General features: G+C 38.9%; 1 protein-coding gene across 1 annotated transcript in view; it reads right to left on the bottom strand.

Annotated features, from left to right (window-relative positions):
* Nucleotides 1–4,824: 4,824 nt before the first annotated feature.
* The window catches only part of LOC121368062 (guanylate cyclase soluble subunit beta-2-like), a 71,702-nt gene continuing 55,882 nt past the window's right edge, over nucleotides 4,825–20,644 (bottom strand). Inside the window, exons 10-13 of the mRNA XM_041492586.1 lie at nucleotides 19,506–19,654; nucleotides 12,346–12,492; nucleotides 7,338–7,492; nucleotides 4,825–6,251 (exon numbers count right to left, since the gene is read on the bottom strand). Coding sequence (XP_041348520.1) covers nucleotides 6,005–6,251; nucleotides 7,338–7,492; nucleotides 12,346–12,492; nucleotides 19,506–19,654 — 698 coding nt within the window. The 3' untranslated portion in view covers nucleotides 4,825–6,004. The remainder of the gene's footprint in view (nucleotides 6,252–7,337; nucleotides 7,493–12,345; nucleotides 12,493–19,505; nucleotides 19,655–20,644) is intronic.

The following is a 20,644-nucleotide window of genomic DNA, read 5'->3' on the forward strand; positions in this document are numbered from 1 at the left end:
AAGTTTTATTACTGCACTTTTCCCCCTGTTTTTTCAATGTTGAAATAGACCAACAAGTTCGCCTATTGCATAAATAGTCTCGACCGATATTTTTAGAATTTGTATGCTCCCGAATAACGTTATAAAGGCGAAGTGTAATTGGTCGATATTTAAATTGTTATTTTTAGATGAAATGTCGCCTGAACATGGGAGTCCACGCAATGCTGTTAGATCTACTGGTGAGACCAGTAGAGCTAATTTTAATCAGATTGGCTTCCGCGGTACATGTCTACGAGTGTTAAAATGCTATTTTTTTTTACACATTTTCAAATTTCCACAAATACGTTGAAGGCAAGACCCCTAAGCACATTGACGGTCTCCACATAACACGACTCATAGGTAGTATGGGTGCCACCCCCAATATGAGTACCTCCCAATGTAAAATCTACGCACTCCGACCTCAAAGGTCCTGAAAAACAAACAAATACGCAATGAAACACTTACCTGAGGTCATATATCCAGTCAACAAAACAGCACAGTAGTTAGCAGTCGTCATTTGGTAGAATTGTCCATGAATATTTTACATTTATACACATTTAAAATAAATATGCTTATAAATGTCAAACAGCGATCCTATTTGCCCATACAGAAGAATGTACGTAGTATCGCTTTGACATCAATAATCATATTAATTAAAGAGTCAAAGTATTGTTGACGTCATGTCAATGGATTGTTTGACGTTCATATGGTAACGTTTCCGGCAATTTCCGTAACGTAACGGACGATATCGAAATACAATTCTCTCTCTCTCTCTCTCTCTCTCTCTCTCTCTCTCTCTCTCTCTCTCTCTCTCTCTCTCTCTCTCTCTCTCTCTCTCTCTCTATGTGTGTAATGTTAGGATCAGACTACCAACTACCAGAACAAAGTTGGCCAACTTTCTGCTGTTGCGACTTCTACGACTGTCCAGTTGCTAGTCTGAGCGTAGAAGTGACGATATGTTTGCCACATTAGCTTTGTTTAAATACACCACTAGATCATATAAAAAAAACACACACCGGCTATTGGATATCAAATATTTGATAATTCTGACTCGTAGCCTTGGCAGAATACCACTTCATTTTTTTTCCATTAACAGCAAGGGATCTTTTATATGCAATTTCCCACAGACAGAACAGCACACACCACGCCCTTTGATCTACCAGTCGTGGAACGAGAAATAGCCCAATAGGTCCACCGACGGGGATCGAACCCATACCGAACGCGTATGAGGCGACCGCTTTACTACTTATTGGACTATTTGATATAGACCGTCTTTAAGCGAAAGAAAAGAAAGAAATTTTTATTTAACGACGCAAACAACACATTTTATTTTACGGTTATATGGCGTCAGACATATGGTTAAGGACCACACAGATTTTCAGAGGAAACCCGCTGTCGCCACTTCATGGGCTACTCTTTCCGATTAACAGCAAGGGATCTTTTATTTGCGCTTCCCACAGGCAGGATAGCACAAACCATGACCTTTGTTGAACCAGTTATGGATCACTGGTCGGTGCAAGTGGTTTACACCTGCCCATTGAGCCTTGCGGAGCACTCACTCAGGGTTTGGAGTCGGTATCTGGGATCCGAACTCAGTACCTACCAGCCTTTAGACCGATGGCCTAACCACGACGCCACCGAGGCCGGTAGTCTTTAAGCGGAACCCAATAACAAGATTTTTATGTAGACAGTTGCACAATTGATGTGAAGACTTTAGGGGATTAGTAGACACCGCGGTGAGTTGCCATCAATTTACAACAGTAACCTAATCGTACCTGGTCAACTCGAATACTGGATCTTGTGTTTGCGTGACATTTTGATCTCCTAAAGTTAATTGTGCGAGGCCTGCGACATTTGATGTAAATCATCCTCCTAGGACTCCTCGGGTTCAATGATCGGAAATCATCGACCTCCAGTGTGGGGAAATCTCTTCATCACAAACATACTTTAAGGAACCATGGGCGTTCGGGTTCTGGTTGTTGGAGTTTTTAGGTGGTTGGTTAGTACCAGTTAATGGAACACTCATACGCGTTACGCTATATTGTCTGTGTTTATAATATATATATATAAAATCACGTAGTCAAGTGGGATAAAAAATTACACCCGAGGTGGTGAAAATTTCGACCCGGGACGGGTGTACTTTTTCTATCCCATATAAACGCATATGATGGGAGTATTTTTCTCTCATCCATTCGATAAATAAACCATTATTGTACACGAACAAACGAAGATGACTGAAAAAGTAACTTCTTTATTTCAGCATTTTATCACAAATAAACTACACTATCATATTTGTCGCGTTTGTTTCATGTGTATAATTTAACACTACAAATTAACAAGACAGCTTTTATAATGATTTTTAATAACAAAATATCAATCTAAAACTCGCATTGATATGACGTTATATAATATTATTACCAACGAAGTGTACTCCCCGTAGCGGCCTTGAGTGTTCCATTGACTGGTACTAATGAAACACCTAGAGTGTTCAGCACCGACCTCGGTGGTGTTGTGGTTAAGTCATCGGACATAAGGCTGGTAGGTACTGGGTTCGCAGCCCGGTACCGGCTCCCAGCCAGAGCGAGTTTTAACGACTCAGTGGGTAGGTGTAAGACCACTACACCCTCTTCTCTCTCACTAACCACTAACCCACTGTCCTGGACAGACAGCCCAGATAGATGAATTGTGTGCCCAGGACAGCGTGCTTGGACCTTAATTGGATATAAGCACGAACATATAAGTTGAAAAGAAAGAGTTTTCAGCCATTGTAAGACGGTCGTGTGCTAATGTTTGTAGCAATCATTTTCCAAATGGTTTCGTAATATATATTTCCTTTTGTGCGTACGAAATTATTAGGAGGTAAAATCCAGTTTGGACTGCTGCAAGCATTAGCACAACAAACACTTTTTTATGGAGGAAAACGCATTTGATATGTAATTTTCTTCACCAACAAGGCTCTGTTAGTGGGACACATTTTCATTCATCTTTCTCATATATCACCCTCTATCTATCATTCTCATTATTTTAATATAAAAAAAAAACCTTTCCAATTTCATATTGAAGCAAACACAAATAAGGCATTGAGGGTTACCATGTCCGAACATTACCAGGTTCAACAGAATAGTCTAGAAATAATGTGTTTTGTTTAACGACACAGCTAGAGCCCATTGATTTATTACTCATCGGCTGTTGGATGTCTAACATTTGGTAATTGTTACATATAGTCTTAGACATTAGTAGCAAGGGATCTTTTATATGTACCACCCCACAGATATGATAGCACATACCACGACCTTAGTAGAACAGAGATTGGATCACCGTGTTTTGGGGTGCAGAGTGAGAGCGGGATCTGGGTTAGCTGGTAGAGCGTTAGTCTGAGGTGCTTTGGTCGCAGGATCGAATTTCCCCAGTGGACCCATTTCTCTGAATGTTTCCCTTTTACCTGTCCCAACCAGTGCCCCATGTCTGGTACATCATAGGTCGTGGTATGTGCTGTCCTGTCATGTGGGAAAGTGGTCGTGTTCAATCTAGAAAATATCGAATTTCAGTACGTCTCCGACTTCAGAATCGTGGTCGTTTTCAACCTAATTGGTCTCGCTCCTTATTTTCATTTCAATTTATTTTTGTACTTATATCCAATTAAGGTTCAAACATGCTATTCTGGACACACACCTCAGCTATGTGGGCTGTCTGTCCAGGACAGTGGGTTAGTTGTTAACGGTTAGTGAGAGAAAACAGGGTGTAGTGGTCTTACACCTACCCACTGAGTCGTTACCTACCAGCCTTATGTCCGATGGCTTAACCATAACACCACCGAGGCCGGTCTTACTCCTTAGAAGCGACATTGGGGTGGGGGGCACAACACCTGTACATTTTCGTCCTCGGGTGAAGGGGATAAGCTCCCCCCCCCCCCCCCACTCCCACTCCTCGGCATGAAGGGCATAAAATTGCATTGTCCACAAGAAATATCTCATTTCACAACAGGATACATTATAACATGGTTTGTGTGCTGACACAAATTGCACAAAATAACATATACTAATACTAAGTTGAATTATCACGGGTTTTTTTTCACATAAAATATTTAATATTCAAAAATGTATTTAACACAAATTTGTATGACTTCGCTACATTGTTCGTTCATTTGCAGACACACGTTTTCTGACAGGCCCCAAAGCTAAGTTGTGCTATACTATAAAATCTTTGGCAATGTCGTGAATTATAGTTTTCATAAGAAACAAATGTCTTCCCAACACTAATATTGTCTTAATTTTATTATCAATAATACACACGTGAACATTAAAAACAATACTGCTGAACCATGGTCAGCTACAACGTTTATGTATATTAATGCATGAATATGTATTATTGATGAAGATTATTTATTTGTGACCATGCCTTCATTCCTCTTCTTGAACATTGATTCGTGAGTCGGAAGAAGAAGAAAAAGAAAAAGAAGAAGGAACAAAATCCCGAGGAAAAACTATGTGACCGGCGTGTGTTTGAACTAAACAGATGACCAATACATTAAAGGGACATTCCCGAGTTTGCTGCAATGTTTAAGATGTTATCGACTAACAGAGACTTTTTAATGATTGTAATTACATATCAAATATATTTTTCTGCATACAATATTAGTGGCTGTATATTAAACATGTTTCTGATCGTTCTAATGTTTGTACTAGGTTAAATTTCATTTTATTAACTAAAAATTATTTTTTCGTACGTACGAAATTATTTGAAGACAAAATCCAGTTTGGGCGTCTTACAAATATTGAGATGACCAGAAACACATTGAATATACTGATATTCTAAACACGAAAATATATTTAATATGTAAGTTTAATCGTAGAAATATGTTATTAGTCGGAAACATCTTGCAATGCAGCAAACTCAGGAATGTCTCTTTAAGTTGTGATGTAATATATACGACCTTTACCAGTGATACTTAGTTTTAAATGAGACAGATGACAAATGATACAACTGGAATGTTAGTCCATAGTACGTCCCACAGGAAATTTTTTTTTTCATTCTATTGAATTTACTACAAGTATCTATTTCTGAGCCATTTATAAATTACAGGCAAAAATAGTTTTGTTATGTTATTTCCAAAACAGTTTTACTTTTCTTCTTACGTCAAAAACCCCCCAAAACATATTTAGAATGATGGGACGGACTATAGTTTGCTTTTTACACTTGCAAAGTACCAAAGTTAATAAATATAAGTGACACAATTAAAAATTATAATGTCTCATGACAGCATCGTAAGTTAGTGACATTTGCTTTTGGTCGTGTATACACAACCTTATTCTCTTTATGTCAATATATTACATACAATAAATGAGAAAAATTGAAAAAATTGAAAGACTGTGTTAAAGCAGCAACTATGGTGTAGATATGTGCATTATTTGAAAAAAAAGAGGATAGTTTCATCCGCGCCAATATTATATTCCTGTTAGTGAGGAAAACACGTGTTTCTTTGGTAATAGTCAATGAACCACTTGACTCGTGTTTCACTTTCATAATTTTGTAAATATATAGGCCCCAAAAACCTTGACATCTAACAGGGCATACTTATTTCTCCATCACATTTCTAAAGTCGTTTATTAAATCTTTTGTCGATATTCCTCAGAAAGATGCCCAAGCACAGGAATGATATGAAGACACTCATATTCCACCACCTCTACTAGGTAAACTGTGACCGTGTGCCCCTTCATCTTTATCCTTAACTGAATTGTCCCCACACTACCCCCGAGTACTCCGACGGTAAACGCGTTGAGAGAGAGAGAGAGAGAGAGAGAGAGAGAGAGAGAGAGAGAGAGAGAATTAGAAAGCGTTGATAACTGTCCAAATGTCCGTCTAGCTCTCTTACAGTCAACGTTTTCGGGCTACCACCACACCTCATACTTCGCTACTCATAACTGTTCATGGCAGTCGTTGATTTGCAGTGTCCTGTCCACGCAAGACAAAACTGAATATTCTGCCATCACAAAAGACAGCAAGTCCTGGTTTTGTGATTGGCATACTTGGACGTTGTCCTCGTGATCGACGCTGAGACTGTCTGGCTCTCTTGGTCCAGGTCTGCCAGTGCGCAGAGATCCCGATACTCGTCATTAGGTTCCTTGAGTTGTCTCCACCTGTCAGCCACGAGGAAGTATGTCGTCATCATTCCCTTGCCTTTCACGGCTATGTCCCCACGTCGCTTTAGTCGGAAGTTAGATTTCCTTAGGTACCTGCGAATATATATATATAGACGTTATTACCAGAGTGCTATTTGTCACGTGTATTTGTCCACCAATCAGGACGCTCTATTACATGAACCAAACGAGTTTTATTTACTGTTTACACACTATTTCGGAGAGAGAGAGAGAGAGAGAGAGAGAGAGAGAGAGAGAGAGAGAGAGAGAGAGAGAGAGAGAGAGAGAGAGAGAGAGAGAGAGAGAGAATAACAACATTTTAGATTTCCAATTGAACAAACATGAGCTAGAGCTAAGCGTAAACTAAACCATCCAAACTACGTAACCAATCTAGTAAAGTTATTTAAAATGAGCCAAGTATCAAATTTACGTACCAATTCATAACGTATGTTATTAGTATACTGAGACTAATTAAAAGAACAGTCTCTAATGGTTGGTACAAAATATTTACGGAAAGTCATCAGCAGGTGATATAAAATAAACACGAACAGTCACTAATTGTTGGTACATAATAAATATTGAAAGTCACTGATAAGTGATAAAAATAAACTTGAACAGTAACTAATGGTTCATACAAAAGTGAAGAAGAATAGTCATTAATAGAAGATACCAAATCAATTTGAAAAGTCACTAATACACATGTAGTTGGTACAAAATAAACAGGAACAGGCCAAAATCCGGAAACATATCCGCACAAAATAAATAGTCCGCTGTTTGACTGTGATTATTTTATGTTTGCAAACATGTGTAACTTATCAAAATTGGAGGCTTGTTTGTGGTAATTTTATCCCATGCAGATATAGTACATTTTTAGTAAAATGGTCGCTGTACTTCGGCCAAGTTTAGTGAGTGTGTTTGTTTAAACCAATATCCTGGGAGAAAGAGCTGGACAGGGGTTGTACTTTTCAGGACAATTTCCCCCCAGTCAGGAAAGTTGCATGAAAAAACAACAACATCCACGGGCCTACTTTTATGAATAAAAGTCCTATAGCCACTAACGCTATATAGAAATATGTATACAGCGTAAATAATTGTGGTCTATGGCCAACAGTCACCAATGATTGATACAAAATCAATATGGACACAGTGACTAATTGTTGATACAAAATGTTATTTTCTTACTCCATGGTTGAAGAGCTGATGTGTATTCTATCCGGCACGCCGTGACTCTCCATACGCGCAGCCGTGTTGACCGTGTCACCGAACATACAGTAGCGCGGCATCTTCATACCTACGACGCCGGCCACGATGGGGCCGCTGTGGATCCCAACACGAATCTACGTCACAAATCAAAGCATAGCAAGTAATATATATATACACACACTGAACTGCATGCAGTAGCATGGCATCTTCATGCCTACGACGCCGGCCACGATGGGGCCGCTGTGAATCCCAAAACGAATCTACGTCACGAGAGAATCAAACGATATCAAGTAATATAATTAATATATACACGTATAGTATATACTGAACTACATGCAGTAATGCGGCATTTTCATACCTACGACGCCGGCCACGATGGGGCCGCTGTGAATGCCAACACGAATCTACGTCATAAAAGAATCAAAAGATATAAAGTAATCTATCTATCTATCTATCTATCTATCTATCTATGTATTTATCTATCTATGTATGTATGTATCTTCATATCTACAACGCCGGCCACGATAGGACCGCTGTAGATCTCAACACAAATCAAAGCATATACCAGATATACCAGTCGTGGTGCATTGGCTGGACCGAGAAATAGTTGACGGGGATTGATCCCAAACCGACCGCGCATCAAGCGAGCACTTTACCACTGAACTACGTCCCGCTCCCTTTGTGGGGATTCAGATGCTCCGGGATCTCGCTCGGTCCAGCCTGGGGCCGCAAAATCCTCAGTTACCATGGTATGCCAAACTAAAAGTGCAGAGTGCATTGTGAATCTTGTCCGAGGAGAGGTTATGTACTGGAGTAGTACAAACTCACCTCTGACTACATTTTCACCTTAGTATGTTATCCGATGGCTACAGCTAAAGCTAGAAGGGTATAAGCCTGCTGCCCTCTAAAGACACGTCACATAGACCAGGACCCGTGCTTATGCCCAATATCTAATGACGTCACACACACACTTTGTGTGGCGTTGTCATGACATCAGTGTCTTAGACTCTATTAGAGTTTCGAATGAATGAATGAATGTTTAACGACACCCAAACACGAAAAATACATCGGCTATTGAGTGTCAGACTGTGGTAATGGAAAAACAATGTGATGATCAACATCAATATAAAAATTCAAGTGTCAAATAAAACACAGTGTAAAGAACTGTGCAAAAAATACAAATATCACAGATAGAGAAAATTAAAATCTAGAATAAAAGTCCGTATCACGTAAAAACTGCAATAAAAGTTCTGGATGGAATCGAAATGATTCCATCACATTTCTTTTCGAGTTGCTGACAAATGCTTACACTCCACCAAAATGTGTCGCACAGTCAGAAGACACTGACAGTGCTCACACTGAGGTGGAGGATCTTTCTTCAAGATAAATGAATGGGTCAAGTAAGTATGACCGATGCGGGCACGACACAAGACTACCTCATCCTTCCTGCACTGTCTATAGGAGGACTGCCACTCTCCCAAGACTGGCTTGATAACATGAAGCTTGTTCGCAACCGCACCGTCCCAATCACGTTGCCAAGTCGAAAAAGATAAATTGGTTGATACTATATTTAAAATCAGTATAAGGTACACCAACCCTGGCATGAGGGAAATCCAAAGCAGACTTGGCAGCAGAATCTGCCTTTTCATTACCCCTGATGCCAACATGGCTGGGCACCCAACAAAATACAACATGTTTATTGGCAATAGATAAAAAGACACACTTTCGTATCACCATCCCAATTAAGGGATTGGCTAGCTTCATATTGCGTAAAGCTTGGAGACACGAAAGTGAGTCGGTAAAAATAATAAACTTGGATGCTATTGAATCTTTGAGTTCTTCTAAGGCTTTAATGACTGCCCAAACTTCAGCACTAAAGATCGATGCCGAGTCAGGCAGTCGCATGGAAATGATAGTGTCTGATAGAAAGACTGTAGCACAAGCCACAGAATTCCCATCCCGTGATCCATCTGTATACACAGGAATGTAATCACGGTACTTGTCTTGAATTTCCATGAAAAACTGTTTATACACAACAGCATCTGTGCGATCTTTCTTCAGATGCACCAAATCAAACACAATTTTAGATGGTGTAATACACCAAGGTGGTAAAACAAAATATGAAGGAGTTTCCAAAGTGTCTGATAAATCAATGTTGGAAAGCGATAAAAAACGCTTAATGCGAAGACCAAATGTACGAATAGCATTTGGCCTTGCATCAAACAACTTCATATATTTGTTGTCAAACACCGCATCATGTGTAGGATGTGTTGGTAATGAGTTATTCTTGGTGGCATACTGCAGAGAAAGCTTGGCACGTCTAGCACCCAAACAAGGTTCGTGTGCATCAACGTACAAGCTCTCTACAGGAGATGTTCTAAATGGCCCAAGACAAAGCCTAAGTCCATGATTGTATATAGGATCTAGCATCTACAAGTAAGACTTGCGTGCCGACCCATACACAATGCACCCACAATCAAGTTTTGACCTCTCAAGAGATCTATAGAGACGGAGCATAACCTTTCAGTCTGCTCCCCATTCTGTATTACCAATAACTTTAAAAATATTCAGACAGGATACTACCTTGAGGCACACCCATCTCCTGTGGGTGAATGTCAGATAAAGTCGACCCCACCCGGACTTTAAAAGTTCTATCTTTTAAAAATTGAGAAATAAAAACAGGAAGTCGACCTCTTAGGCCCATGCTATGGAGGTCGTTTAAAATCCCATACTTCCACGTGGTATCGTAAGCTTTCTCCAAATATCCCCCCCCCCCCCCCCCCCCCCCCACTGAAACCAAGTGCTGATTATGGATGAAAGCTTCCCTACAAACTGTTTCAAATCTAACAAGATGATCAACCGTGCTACGTCTAGATCTGAATCCACATTGCACATTAGTGAGCAATTTGTGAGATTCAAGATACCAGACAAGTCTACGATTGATCATTCGTTCGATGGTTTTAGAAATGCAACTTGTCAAAGCAATAGGGCGATAACTAGTAGGATTAGTTGGATCCTTACCAGGTTTGGGAATAGGAATGATGATTGCTGCCCTCCAATCAGAAGGAAAGTCACCAGAAATCCAGATGTCATTAAAAATATTCAAAAGAACCATCAAAGATGATTCAGGTAAATGTTTTAATAACTGATAATGAATTTCGTCCGGTCCTACTGAAGTATCATGGGCTCTACGAAGAGCATCCTGCAATTCCTCCATAGAGAAATGCATGTTGTATACTTCAGCATTTTCGGATGAAAAATTAATGGACTGCTTTTCAGCTTTAGTTCTAACAGATGTAAAAGCATCTGTACTGAAAGCAGAAGATGAATTATGAGAAAAGTTGTCTGCCAATGCATTGGCCTATTAGAGTCTCGAGTCTAGACTCTAAACGTTTTATTCGCACCAGGCCTGTAGTCTGGCAGCAACTTCAATCAACGAAAAAAGAGTCAAGTTTGTTTTATTTAACGACGCCACTAGAGCACATTGATTTTTTTATCTTATCATCGGCTATTGGAAGTCAAACATATGGTCATTCTGACCACTGGTTTTTTAGAGGAAACCCACTGTCGCCACATAGGCTACTCTTTTACGACAAGCAGCAATGGGTCTTTTATTTGCGCTTCCCACAGGCAGGATAGCACAAACCATGGCCTTTGTTGAACCAGTTATGGATCACTGGTCGGTGCAAGTGGTTTACACCTACTCATTGAGCCTTGCGGAGCACTCACTCAGGGTTTGGAGTCGGTATCTGGATTAAAGATAACATGCCTCGACTGGGATCCGAACCCAGTACCTACCAGCCTATAAACCGATGGCCTAACCACGACGCCACCGAGGCCGGTCAATCACCAAAAATGACTAAAAGCTGTTATACTCTTTCATTGAAATTACAGGTGATAAAAAAAAAAAAGGTAGGCCTGTTACTTGTATACTTATTAAATTGAAAAATCTGTATAAATAAATATCATCTTGAATGCTAAGGGTTGATTTATAGAATGCATTTTGTTCTTATTCTCCATCCCCACGCAACCACCACCTCACCTTCCCCCACCCAAAAAAATAAAAAAATAAAAACAAAAATAAAATAAAAATAAAATAAAAATAAAAATGAAAAGAAAGAAGAAATGGAAATGACATTACTTTAGTAAAATAATTCAATATGAATTTCTATACAAGTTAATTGACTCCAACTTCGTCTAGTCATCGTAAGGCATATGGACATCGTCACGTACGCCAGTTGTCTTGTTGGATATCGAACGTGTTAGTCTGCTGGCGTATATAGTACCAGCGTCAGTGATTGTTATACTGGAAGTTAACAACATGCTTAACCAACTACTGCCGCCAATATATATATATATATATATATCGATAACGTTGACAAGAGATAATTAAGTCTTTAATATCTTTATCTTCAAGGATCTGTCCAATATGTCTCAGCCGTAAATACTATTAGGTCAATGAAACCTGGATTGAGAAAGCTGCGTGAGACGCGCAATGGGGTCGTGATGGAAGGTGGGGTGTGGGGTGTGGTGTGACACGTAGCCTAGTAACAAAACACACGCCTGATGCGCGGTTGTTCTAGGATTGATCGCCGTCGATGGGCCCTTTGGGTTATTTGTCATTCCAGCCAGAGCACCACGATTTATATATCAAAGACCGTGGTATGTGCTAACCTGTCTGTGAGATAGTGCATACAAACGATCCCTTGCTACTAATAGAGAAATGTAGCGGGTTTTCTCTTTAAGACTGTATTAGAATTACCAATTGCTTGACATCCAATAGCCGATGATTCATAAATCAATGTGCTCTAGTGGTCTCAGGGCGTGATAAATGAAACAGTGGTAGAGCGCTATCCTGAGGTGCAATGACCGGATTTCTTGCGCTATCAATCTATACACACACACACCTGTGTGATCAGTATATACGGGTGGTGGGGTGTGTGGGTGTGTGTGTGTGTGTGTGTGGGGGGGGGGGGGGGGTACTCACCTGCAGTGGGCTGCCTGTAGCCGGCGATTCGACGGTGGCCGCCTCAGTGACCATGTCGATGGCGAAGCTGGCCACCTTCTCGGCGTGTAACGTCGTCTTCTCCGGCACGCCGCCCACCACCATGTACGCGTCGCCGATAGTCTCAACCTGCAACGAGAATTCACGAAAATTAAATGTTTCGCCCACCATAAACAGTTTCGGTGTATTGTGATTAACACCCATAGGTGCAACTATAAACCACGTTTCTTACACACCCCTTGGTTAGAACATTATTCGTTATTGTTGATAACACACACTTGCTAACACATATGCGTGCGATAACATTTTACAGACATACGACTGGCTGCACCTAGGTGATCACCAGGTCACCAATGCCATACCATCCAATGAAAAAGCACGGTAGAAATCGATCACTAGATGTGACGTACAAGTTAACCTGCAATTGACTTGTTTGTGACGCATAACTTAACTATATAAGCGCTAGGGCCGTACAAAGGTTTTAGTTGAAAAAGGCGTTTAAATTTACTTTAAAATCTGAAGATATGTATGAAATAGAATACTACATTGGTGTCCGTTAGATATCGTTTATCTTACAACTCGTTGTTTAAAAACATATCGAACTCGCTTTCACAGATACGTTAGATACGTTTTTAAACAACCCGTGGTAAGAGAAACGGTATCTAACGGACGCCCATGTAGTATTCTCTATGTATCACTTACCATAAACGGTTTCGGTGCATTGTGATTAACACCCATAGGTGCAACTATAAACCACGTTTCATTGACATATGACTTACAGTTTTGTGAAAAAACCCTGATATAAACGTTAAACTTTAACGCAAAGGTTGACGCCATCGTATCCGCCGCCGTTAATTCTTGACACAAATCACTGTCATAGATATCAACAGTTTTGTCATAGGTGGTAAAATATCCGAGACATTGCCATTTGTGCCTTTTGGCAGCTATCTTGAATATTTCAAAAAGCTCAAGGCTACCAAATTTGCACCCTTTGATCTCCAGTCATCACCTTTCAAAGATGCAACCCCCCCCCCCCCCCCCCCCCCAACAAGGAACAATTGTGGGTATCGAACGGCAAGGTTCATCCCAAAAATGAAGGTTTGGCAAACAGACTTAACAGTCTTAGACTATAATTAAGGTCCGGGTTACAAAGTATCCCACCGGCCTCGGTGGTGTCTTGGTTAAGCCATCGTACATAAGGCTGGTAGGTACAGGGTTCGCAGCCCGGTACCGGTTTTTACCCAAAGCGAGTTTTAACGACTCATTGGGTGGGTGTAAGACCACTACACCCTCTTTTCTCTCACTAACCACTAACAACTAACCCACTGTTCTGGACAGACAGCCCAGATAGCTGAGGTATGTGTTCATGACAGCCTGCTTCAACCTTAATGGGATTATAAGTACGAAAATAAGTTGAAAGGAAAGGAAAGATATCTCAAATCGGTATAAAGCATTAAAAAAGCGATTAGCAGAAAACTCTCCAGATTCTGGAGTTTTTATAATTTTTTCATGGCTTTAAGATACACTGATGGAACAAAATAAGAGACCACACCAACGCCAACAGCAAAGCGTAACTCTCAATCAAAACTCTCATCCATGGTATGAGGAAGTGAGTCGTGTTACTGTCAGCCAACCTGACACGACTGACATTCAATGGCTAAAAGTGAATTAAATTTCGTCTACAGGTTGCATGGTACCAAAGACGAGAGTTCCGTGTCAAAGTTCGAGGTGTACCGTTAAATATATACGGAGTAAAAACAGCTGTTGCTGTGATTGGTAGTAATATATGACATTTATTATTTGATTGCTAATAAAAACATTAATTAAATCTTTTAAATGCTATGTGACCCTCCATTGTCTTGCCGGTAGATTAAATGTGAGGTACCACACTTTTTATTAATGTATTTCCTGTGTGTTGATACGCTGCTTATATCAGTTTTATTAGTAAACGTTAACATTATCGGGAATAGGAATTGACTTGGTCTATTAGAACCTACAATACCAAATGGTCCCGTATTTATTTCTGTCAGTATATGTTAATACTTCCGAAATTGTCAATTCCCGTCCAGTCTATTTGCTTCCTCATCAGCTAGTTTATTAAATAGCTAGCTTATTAAATTTGATATTAAGATTTTAAAAAATATCATTATCATTTGTAACGCAGACTAATATTCTCGATAGAGAGAGAAAAAAACACAAAAAAACAAATCTCGATAGAAATGTCTGGTTTCTTTTAAAAGTTATTCCCGATTTTTAATTTCGTTCCCATTGTCTAATGGTATTCTACAAATTAATTTACTAAAATAATTTGTTGATGTCATACTACCATAGGCGTCGGAAACGGAGGGGGGCAGGGGGGCACTGGCCCCCAACTGTGAAACTGGGGGGAGAGGCCACAATATGTTTTGCACCTCCTCCAGTTTAAAAGCGATAAAAATAAGGATTTGAATGAATATTATTACACCGACCAATTTTCTGGAAAGTTCAGAAGAATGTAGCTTATAATTCATCCTATTATTGAGACACTGTTTTAGTACGACCAGACTTGATTATAATAGGACCCATTTTCCCCCGTTCTAAACAGTAACAATGACTTAGTCGCGTGATAGTAAACCTCGGCCTTTTCCGTAAAGGTTACGGCAAGTTTTTATGGCAGATGGCATTTGAATAGTGAAACCTACTCTTGTACGACTTCTAACGTCCCACAGGGATAAGTACTGGGCAGTATAATCTGATTCTTTATTTCATTTCATTTTAACTTATTTTCGTGCCTATATCCAATTAAGGTTAAAGCACGCTGTCCTGGGCACATACCTCAGCTATCTGGGCTGTCTGTCCAGGACAGTGAGTTAGTTGTTAGTGGTTAGTGGTAAGTCAGAGAGAAGCGGGTGTTGTGGTCTTACCCATCGTTAAAACTCGGTCTGGGTAAGAGCCGGTATCGGACTGTGAACCCGGTACCTACCAGCCTTATGCCCGATGGCTTAACCACGACACCACCGAGCAGTCATGAGATTGTCAAAGCATCCTTTGGACTCTTCTTGTGCAGAGGTATGACATTGAATATACTACTGCTTTTGCTATAAACATCGTGCTTAAGACACTATTTTGGAAATGTTGCTTGAAATTGCACCAATCGAGATCGATCCAGCTAACAAGAACTTCTGACTATTAACAGGTAAGACGAATGCACAAAAGTATAACACACAAGTGACAAAACTAAATTTTTTTTATAAATCACGACAATATGAACTAGAATGACTTCACTTTGAGGCTTCGCCTAATCAGAAAGATGCGACTACCAAACAAGTAACTAGTAAGTAAGCTTAAAGTATGTCGTTGACTTGGTGTTTGTGAAGTGCATATTAACCCACAACTAACTTTACCCATAATTGATGTCACCCCTAGAAATATCCCAAACAGAAGAGTAGAAAACACAACACCACTCCACCCTCATAACAACAACACGCACAGATACATATTCCTGAGCACACTCTAAATTGCCGTATAACATGTCATTGGATTTTTGTAAAAATTTCAAACATGAACTCGCATTTAAGTGACCCCCCCTCCCCCCCTCCCCAATTGCTGCCATCTTCCGACGCCTATGGCTACATATATATTTTGATAGCTTTACTCCTTCCTGACAATTTTTTCTCATGACCGAAAATAGTGGCATATCAAATTTTCTTTTCTAAAATCCATTAATAACGCATCTCTCTTATTTTCAATTTGTTTGCATGAACAATCTTTACTTAATGTTCAAGCATTTTAATTTCATCAAAGAGCTTTTACTTGTAATTCGTTTCTTCTGTTTTTTCTTCTTCTTCGTCTTCTGTTTTTTAAAAATCGAACACAAAATTGTATTCCTTGTAATTTTTGTTCAGTAATGTTTCAAGAAAGAGTTGGTCATTTAATGGAAATTGGATCTCAACATCCGCAAATTGATTATGGATTTCCGAAATTATATACAAATATTGCATGCTGGCATTTTATTTCCTAAATAGCTTCATTACTTTGACATGACGTTTTTATGGCGCTTTTTTAGATGGTGTCTTCTCTCTCTCTCTCTCTCTCTCTCTCTCTCTCTCTCTCTCTCTCTCTCTCTCTCTCTCTCTCTCTCTCTCTCATTTAGTTGTTTTTTAATCGTTACTCTCTCTCACACACACTCTCTCTCTCTCTCTCTCTCTCTCTCTCTCTCTCTCTCTCTCTCTCTCTCTCTCTCTCTCTCTCTCTCATATTTAGTTGTTTTTTAATCGTTACTCTCTCTCTCTCTCTCTCTCTCTCTCTCTCTCTCTCTCTCTCTCTCTCTCTCTCTCTCTCTCTCTCTGAAACAAATCTAAAAGAAGACAAAATCTGAAGGAAAAAAATCGGACAAAACAATTGGTTTCCTACACAAATCGTAACAGCAAATCTATTATTTGTACCATTCCAGTGGGGTCAATAAATATCTATTTTACGATATTAAGCATCAAGTATCAAGCCACGTTCTGTTAACAGCAAGCCAATAACATCTCCCTGATGGTTCCAGCCTCCATCTTCTTACTTTGACCTTTGACATTGTGTGTAAAACATGAACGTGTACAATAGTAAAATCGGTAATAATACTAATACTAATAATACTAATATTAATAATAATAACAATAATGATGATAATGATAATAATAATAACAACAACAACAACAACAACAACAACAACAATAATAATTACAACTACTACTACTACTACTACTACTACTAAAATAATAAAAAATAATAACATACTAAGTCGATCTATTTTGTCTATTGTTTTGTCCCAGCCAATACACCACGACTGGTATATCAAAGGCTGTGGTATGTGCTATCCTGTTTATGGAATGGTGCATATAAAATATCCCTTGCTAGTAATGGAAAAGTGTAAAGGGTTTCCTCTCTAAGGCTATATGTCAGAATGACTAAATATTTGACATCCAACAGCTGATGATTAGTAAATCAATGTGCTCTAGTGGTGTCGTTAAACAAAAAACTTTAAACAAACTTTAAATAATAAAAAACTTCTAAATATTACCAAGCTTCTAATAACAATATTTATAAATAATAATAATAATAATAATAATAATAATTATTATTATTATCATTATTATTATCTAATAGTAAATAATATTATTTTGTTGTAATTTTAATAATATAGTGGACATATACTTGAAGATAAATATTTGATTGATGACACATGGCAACTTGGTGTCCAGGGAGAGTGCCACCCCACATGTTACCCCCCACCGAAAAAGCAGCAAGGGATATTTTACATATACCCTTCCCATAGTAGTAGTGATGTTTAGTTTAATGACGCCACAAGAGCACAAGTAGTCCAGGAGCCGACACCAATTTAATCATGTTTTCTGTTGCAAAATTTTTGCGGCTATTTCTTGGTGTAGCCAATCCTGGGGCATGAGGAATTGGCAGTCTTGCAAGTTGTATCCTGTGCTTTACTGAAAAATTTGCACTTTTCTCATATTTCGTGACCACATATTTTCACCGGAAATTATGGGGTAGGGGAAACAAACTGCTGTAGATTATTTATTTCTTGCTCTGCTGCATCATACTACCACTCACAATGTGTGTCTTGGTGAGCTCTTTCAACTGGAATATGCAATTTGCAAATTAATTTGATAATTAGGTCACCAGAGGTCAAAAGGACACCGATTTTGACGACTGCCTAAAATCTAGACACAAATGTGAAGAAAAATTCACCAAATATAACATTTTTCAAACAAAACCAATTTAATGCCTTTATTTCTTAGCAAAGACGATAGGTAACTTTATAGAACAAATTTTATACATAATTTTTTTTAGATGAAACTGTCATTTTTTTCAAAATAGCCACTTTTCTTGCTTCAAAAATTAATTTGCAGATATTTGCCTCAGATATTTGCCAAAGTTGTGGAATATATATTTGTCAAAGTTTTTACAGTTTACCCATCAGAAATATGCACAGCCTCTATAGAACTATCGTCTGTAGGTTGTAATTGATGTTATTTTTTCAGGAATGATGTCGGGTCATGCTAATGCGCCTTCAACAAGTACCGACAACCACAAATATCGCTGTATCCTGCATATAGGACCCAACTGTACAGAATCGACTCGTCCATTTTCTGCCCAAACATGGGATGCCGTTAGGTGTTCTGCGAAAACCAGGGCTAAGGGTCTCTACAAAAATTCAAAGTACATCCTGGTATGCCAATCGCTTCCAGAAGAGTATGGACAATATGATGTTTACCATAAAAGCTGTTATCGCAATTTCACGGCAGTTGGGAAAAAGACATCAACCGTACGCCCTACTATCCCTACCAGTAAAGCCACTGATGATGACGAAGAGAGCCAGACTGGACGACCCCTGCTTCGTTCTGCAATTTCATGTCCAGCCACCACTTCTTCAGGGGTGTTTGATAAAAACAGCATATTTTGTCCTCATTTTAGAATACGAGCCGGTGGTGTGAATAAATTTGAAACTCCTTCTCGGTGTGTGACAACTGATGCACAGGACAGTATCTTGAAAGTTGCAAAGGACTGTAATGACACAAAACTATTGGCAAAAGTAGGGGATATTGATTTCGTGGCTAAGGAAGTTAAATACCATAACACTTGTAGATTCTGATTACACCTCCCAATCATTACAATTGCATATTCCAGTTGAAAGAGCTCACCAAGACACACAATTTGAGTGGTAGTATGATGCAGTAGAGCAATAAATAAATAATCTACAGCAGTTTATGTTTCCCCTACCCCATAATTTATAGTGAAAATGTATGGTCACGAAATATGAGAAAAGTGCACATTTTTCAGTAAAGCACAGGATACAACTTGCAAGACTGCCAATTCCTCATACCCCAGGATGGGCTACACCAAGAAATAACCACAAAAATTTTGCAACAGAAAACAGGTGTCAGCTCCTGGACTAAAGGCTGTTGAATGTGAAACATTTAGTAATTCTGACACATAGTCTTTTAAGGAAACCTGCTACATTTTTCCATTAGCAACAAGGGATCTTTTATATTCCCTATCCCAAATACAGGACAGCACATACCACGGCCTTTCATATACCAGTCGTGAGCTAGAACAAGCTCCTTTAAAAAAAAAATATATATATGAACAACTCAACAATATACCTTATATACATCATGTTTGTTGCTTTTCTCATCAAATTTCTGGTACAAATTGTTGAGCATGTTTACAATTTGTAGAGGGGTACAGGCAGCAGCAATGGTTGTAAATGTCACGACGTCGCTAAACAGAATGGTTACAGCATCGAACTTTTCTGAAGGAAAAAAACAAAAATCAAACAAAAAAACACCCCATCAATTAATGAAAAAACTTTAAACAAATGGGCAACCCAGTGTGTACAAATATTGTTTAAACATTTGAAACCATGAGTTCTGCCAGACAAAGCTAGAAACGCCCACAAGACTGACTCACTCTGCCTCTCTCTGTCTCTGTGGCTCTCTCTGTCTGTCTGTCTGTCTGTCTCTCTCTCTCTCTCTCTCTCTCTCTCTCTCTCTCTCTCTCTCTCTCTCTCTCTCTCTCTCTCTCTCTCTCTCTCTCTCATACAATACCAGTGTAAATTCAAACTGTGACTAGTCCTAGAACTTAATTAACCATATAGGGTCATCCTCGAGTTTGCTGCATTGTACGATGTTTTCGATTAATAAATTATTTTTTCGATTAAACTTACATATTAAATATATTTTCTTGTTTAGAATATCAGTGTATGTATATTCAATGTGTTTCTGGTAGTCTTAATATATGTAAGAAGCCCAAACTAGAATTTGTCTTCAAATAATTTCATACGTACGAAAAAACATTTTAGGAAATAAAATAAAATTTAACCTAGTACAAATATTAGAACGATCAGAAACACATTTAATATACAGCCAATAATATTTGATGCAGAAAAATATATTTGATATGTAATTACAATCGTTAAACAGTCTCTGTTAGTCGATAACATCTTAAAAATTGCAGCAAACTCCGAAATGTCCCATTAAGGAGAGGTAATGACATTTAATACACATTGATCTCCTTCCATAATTTGGAATAGAAAACATTAAAAAAACCCAACTGATTCCTTGGTTTGAATTGATGAGTGGTAGAAAATAGATTTGAAGTAAACTTCCTGCCTCTTAAACTCGTTAGGTTAATAAATAGATGATTTGTATTTTAAATGTGTTTTTAGAGATGCCCGGGTCACTTATAGTTCCTAAGGCCCCTGGCGATAACAAACTAAAACATGATGTGTCGAAAGACGGAG

This window comes from Gigantopelta aegis, chromosome 3 (assembly GCF_016097555.1).
Source record: "Gigantopelta aegis isolate Gae_Host chromosome 3, Gae_host_genome, whole genome shotgun sequence".
Classification (NCBI taxonomy): domain Eukaryota; kingdom Metazoa; phylum Mollusca; class Gastropoda; order Neomphalida; family Peltospiridae; genus Gigantopelta; species Gigantopelta aegis.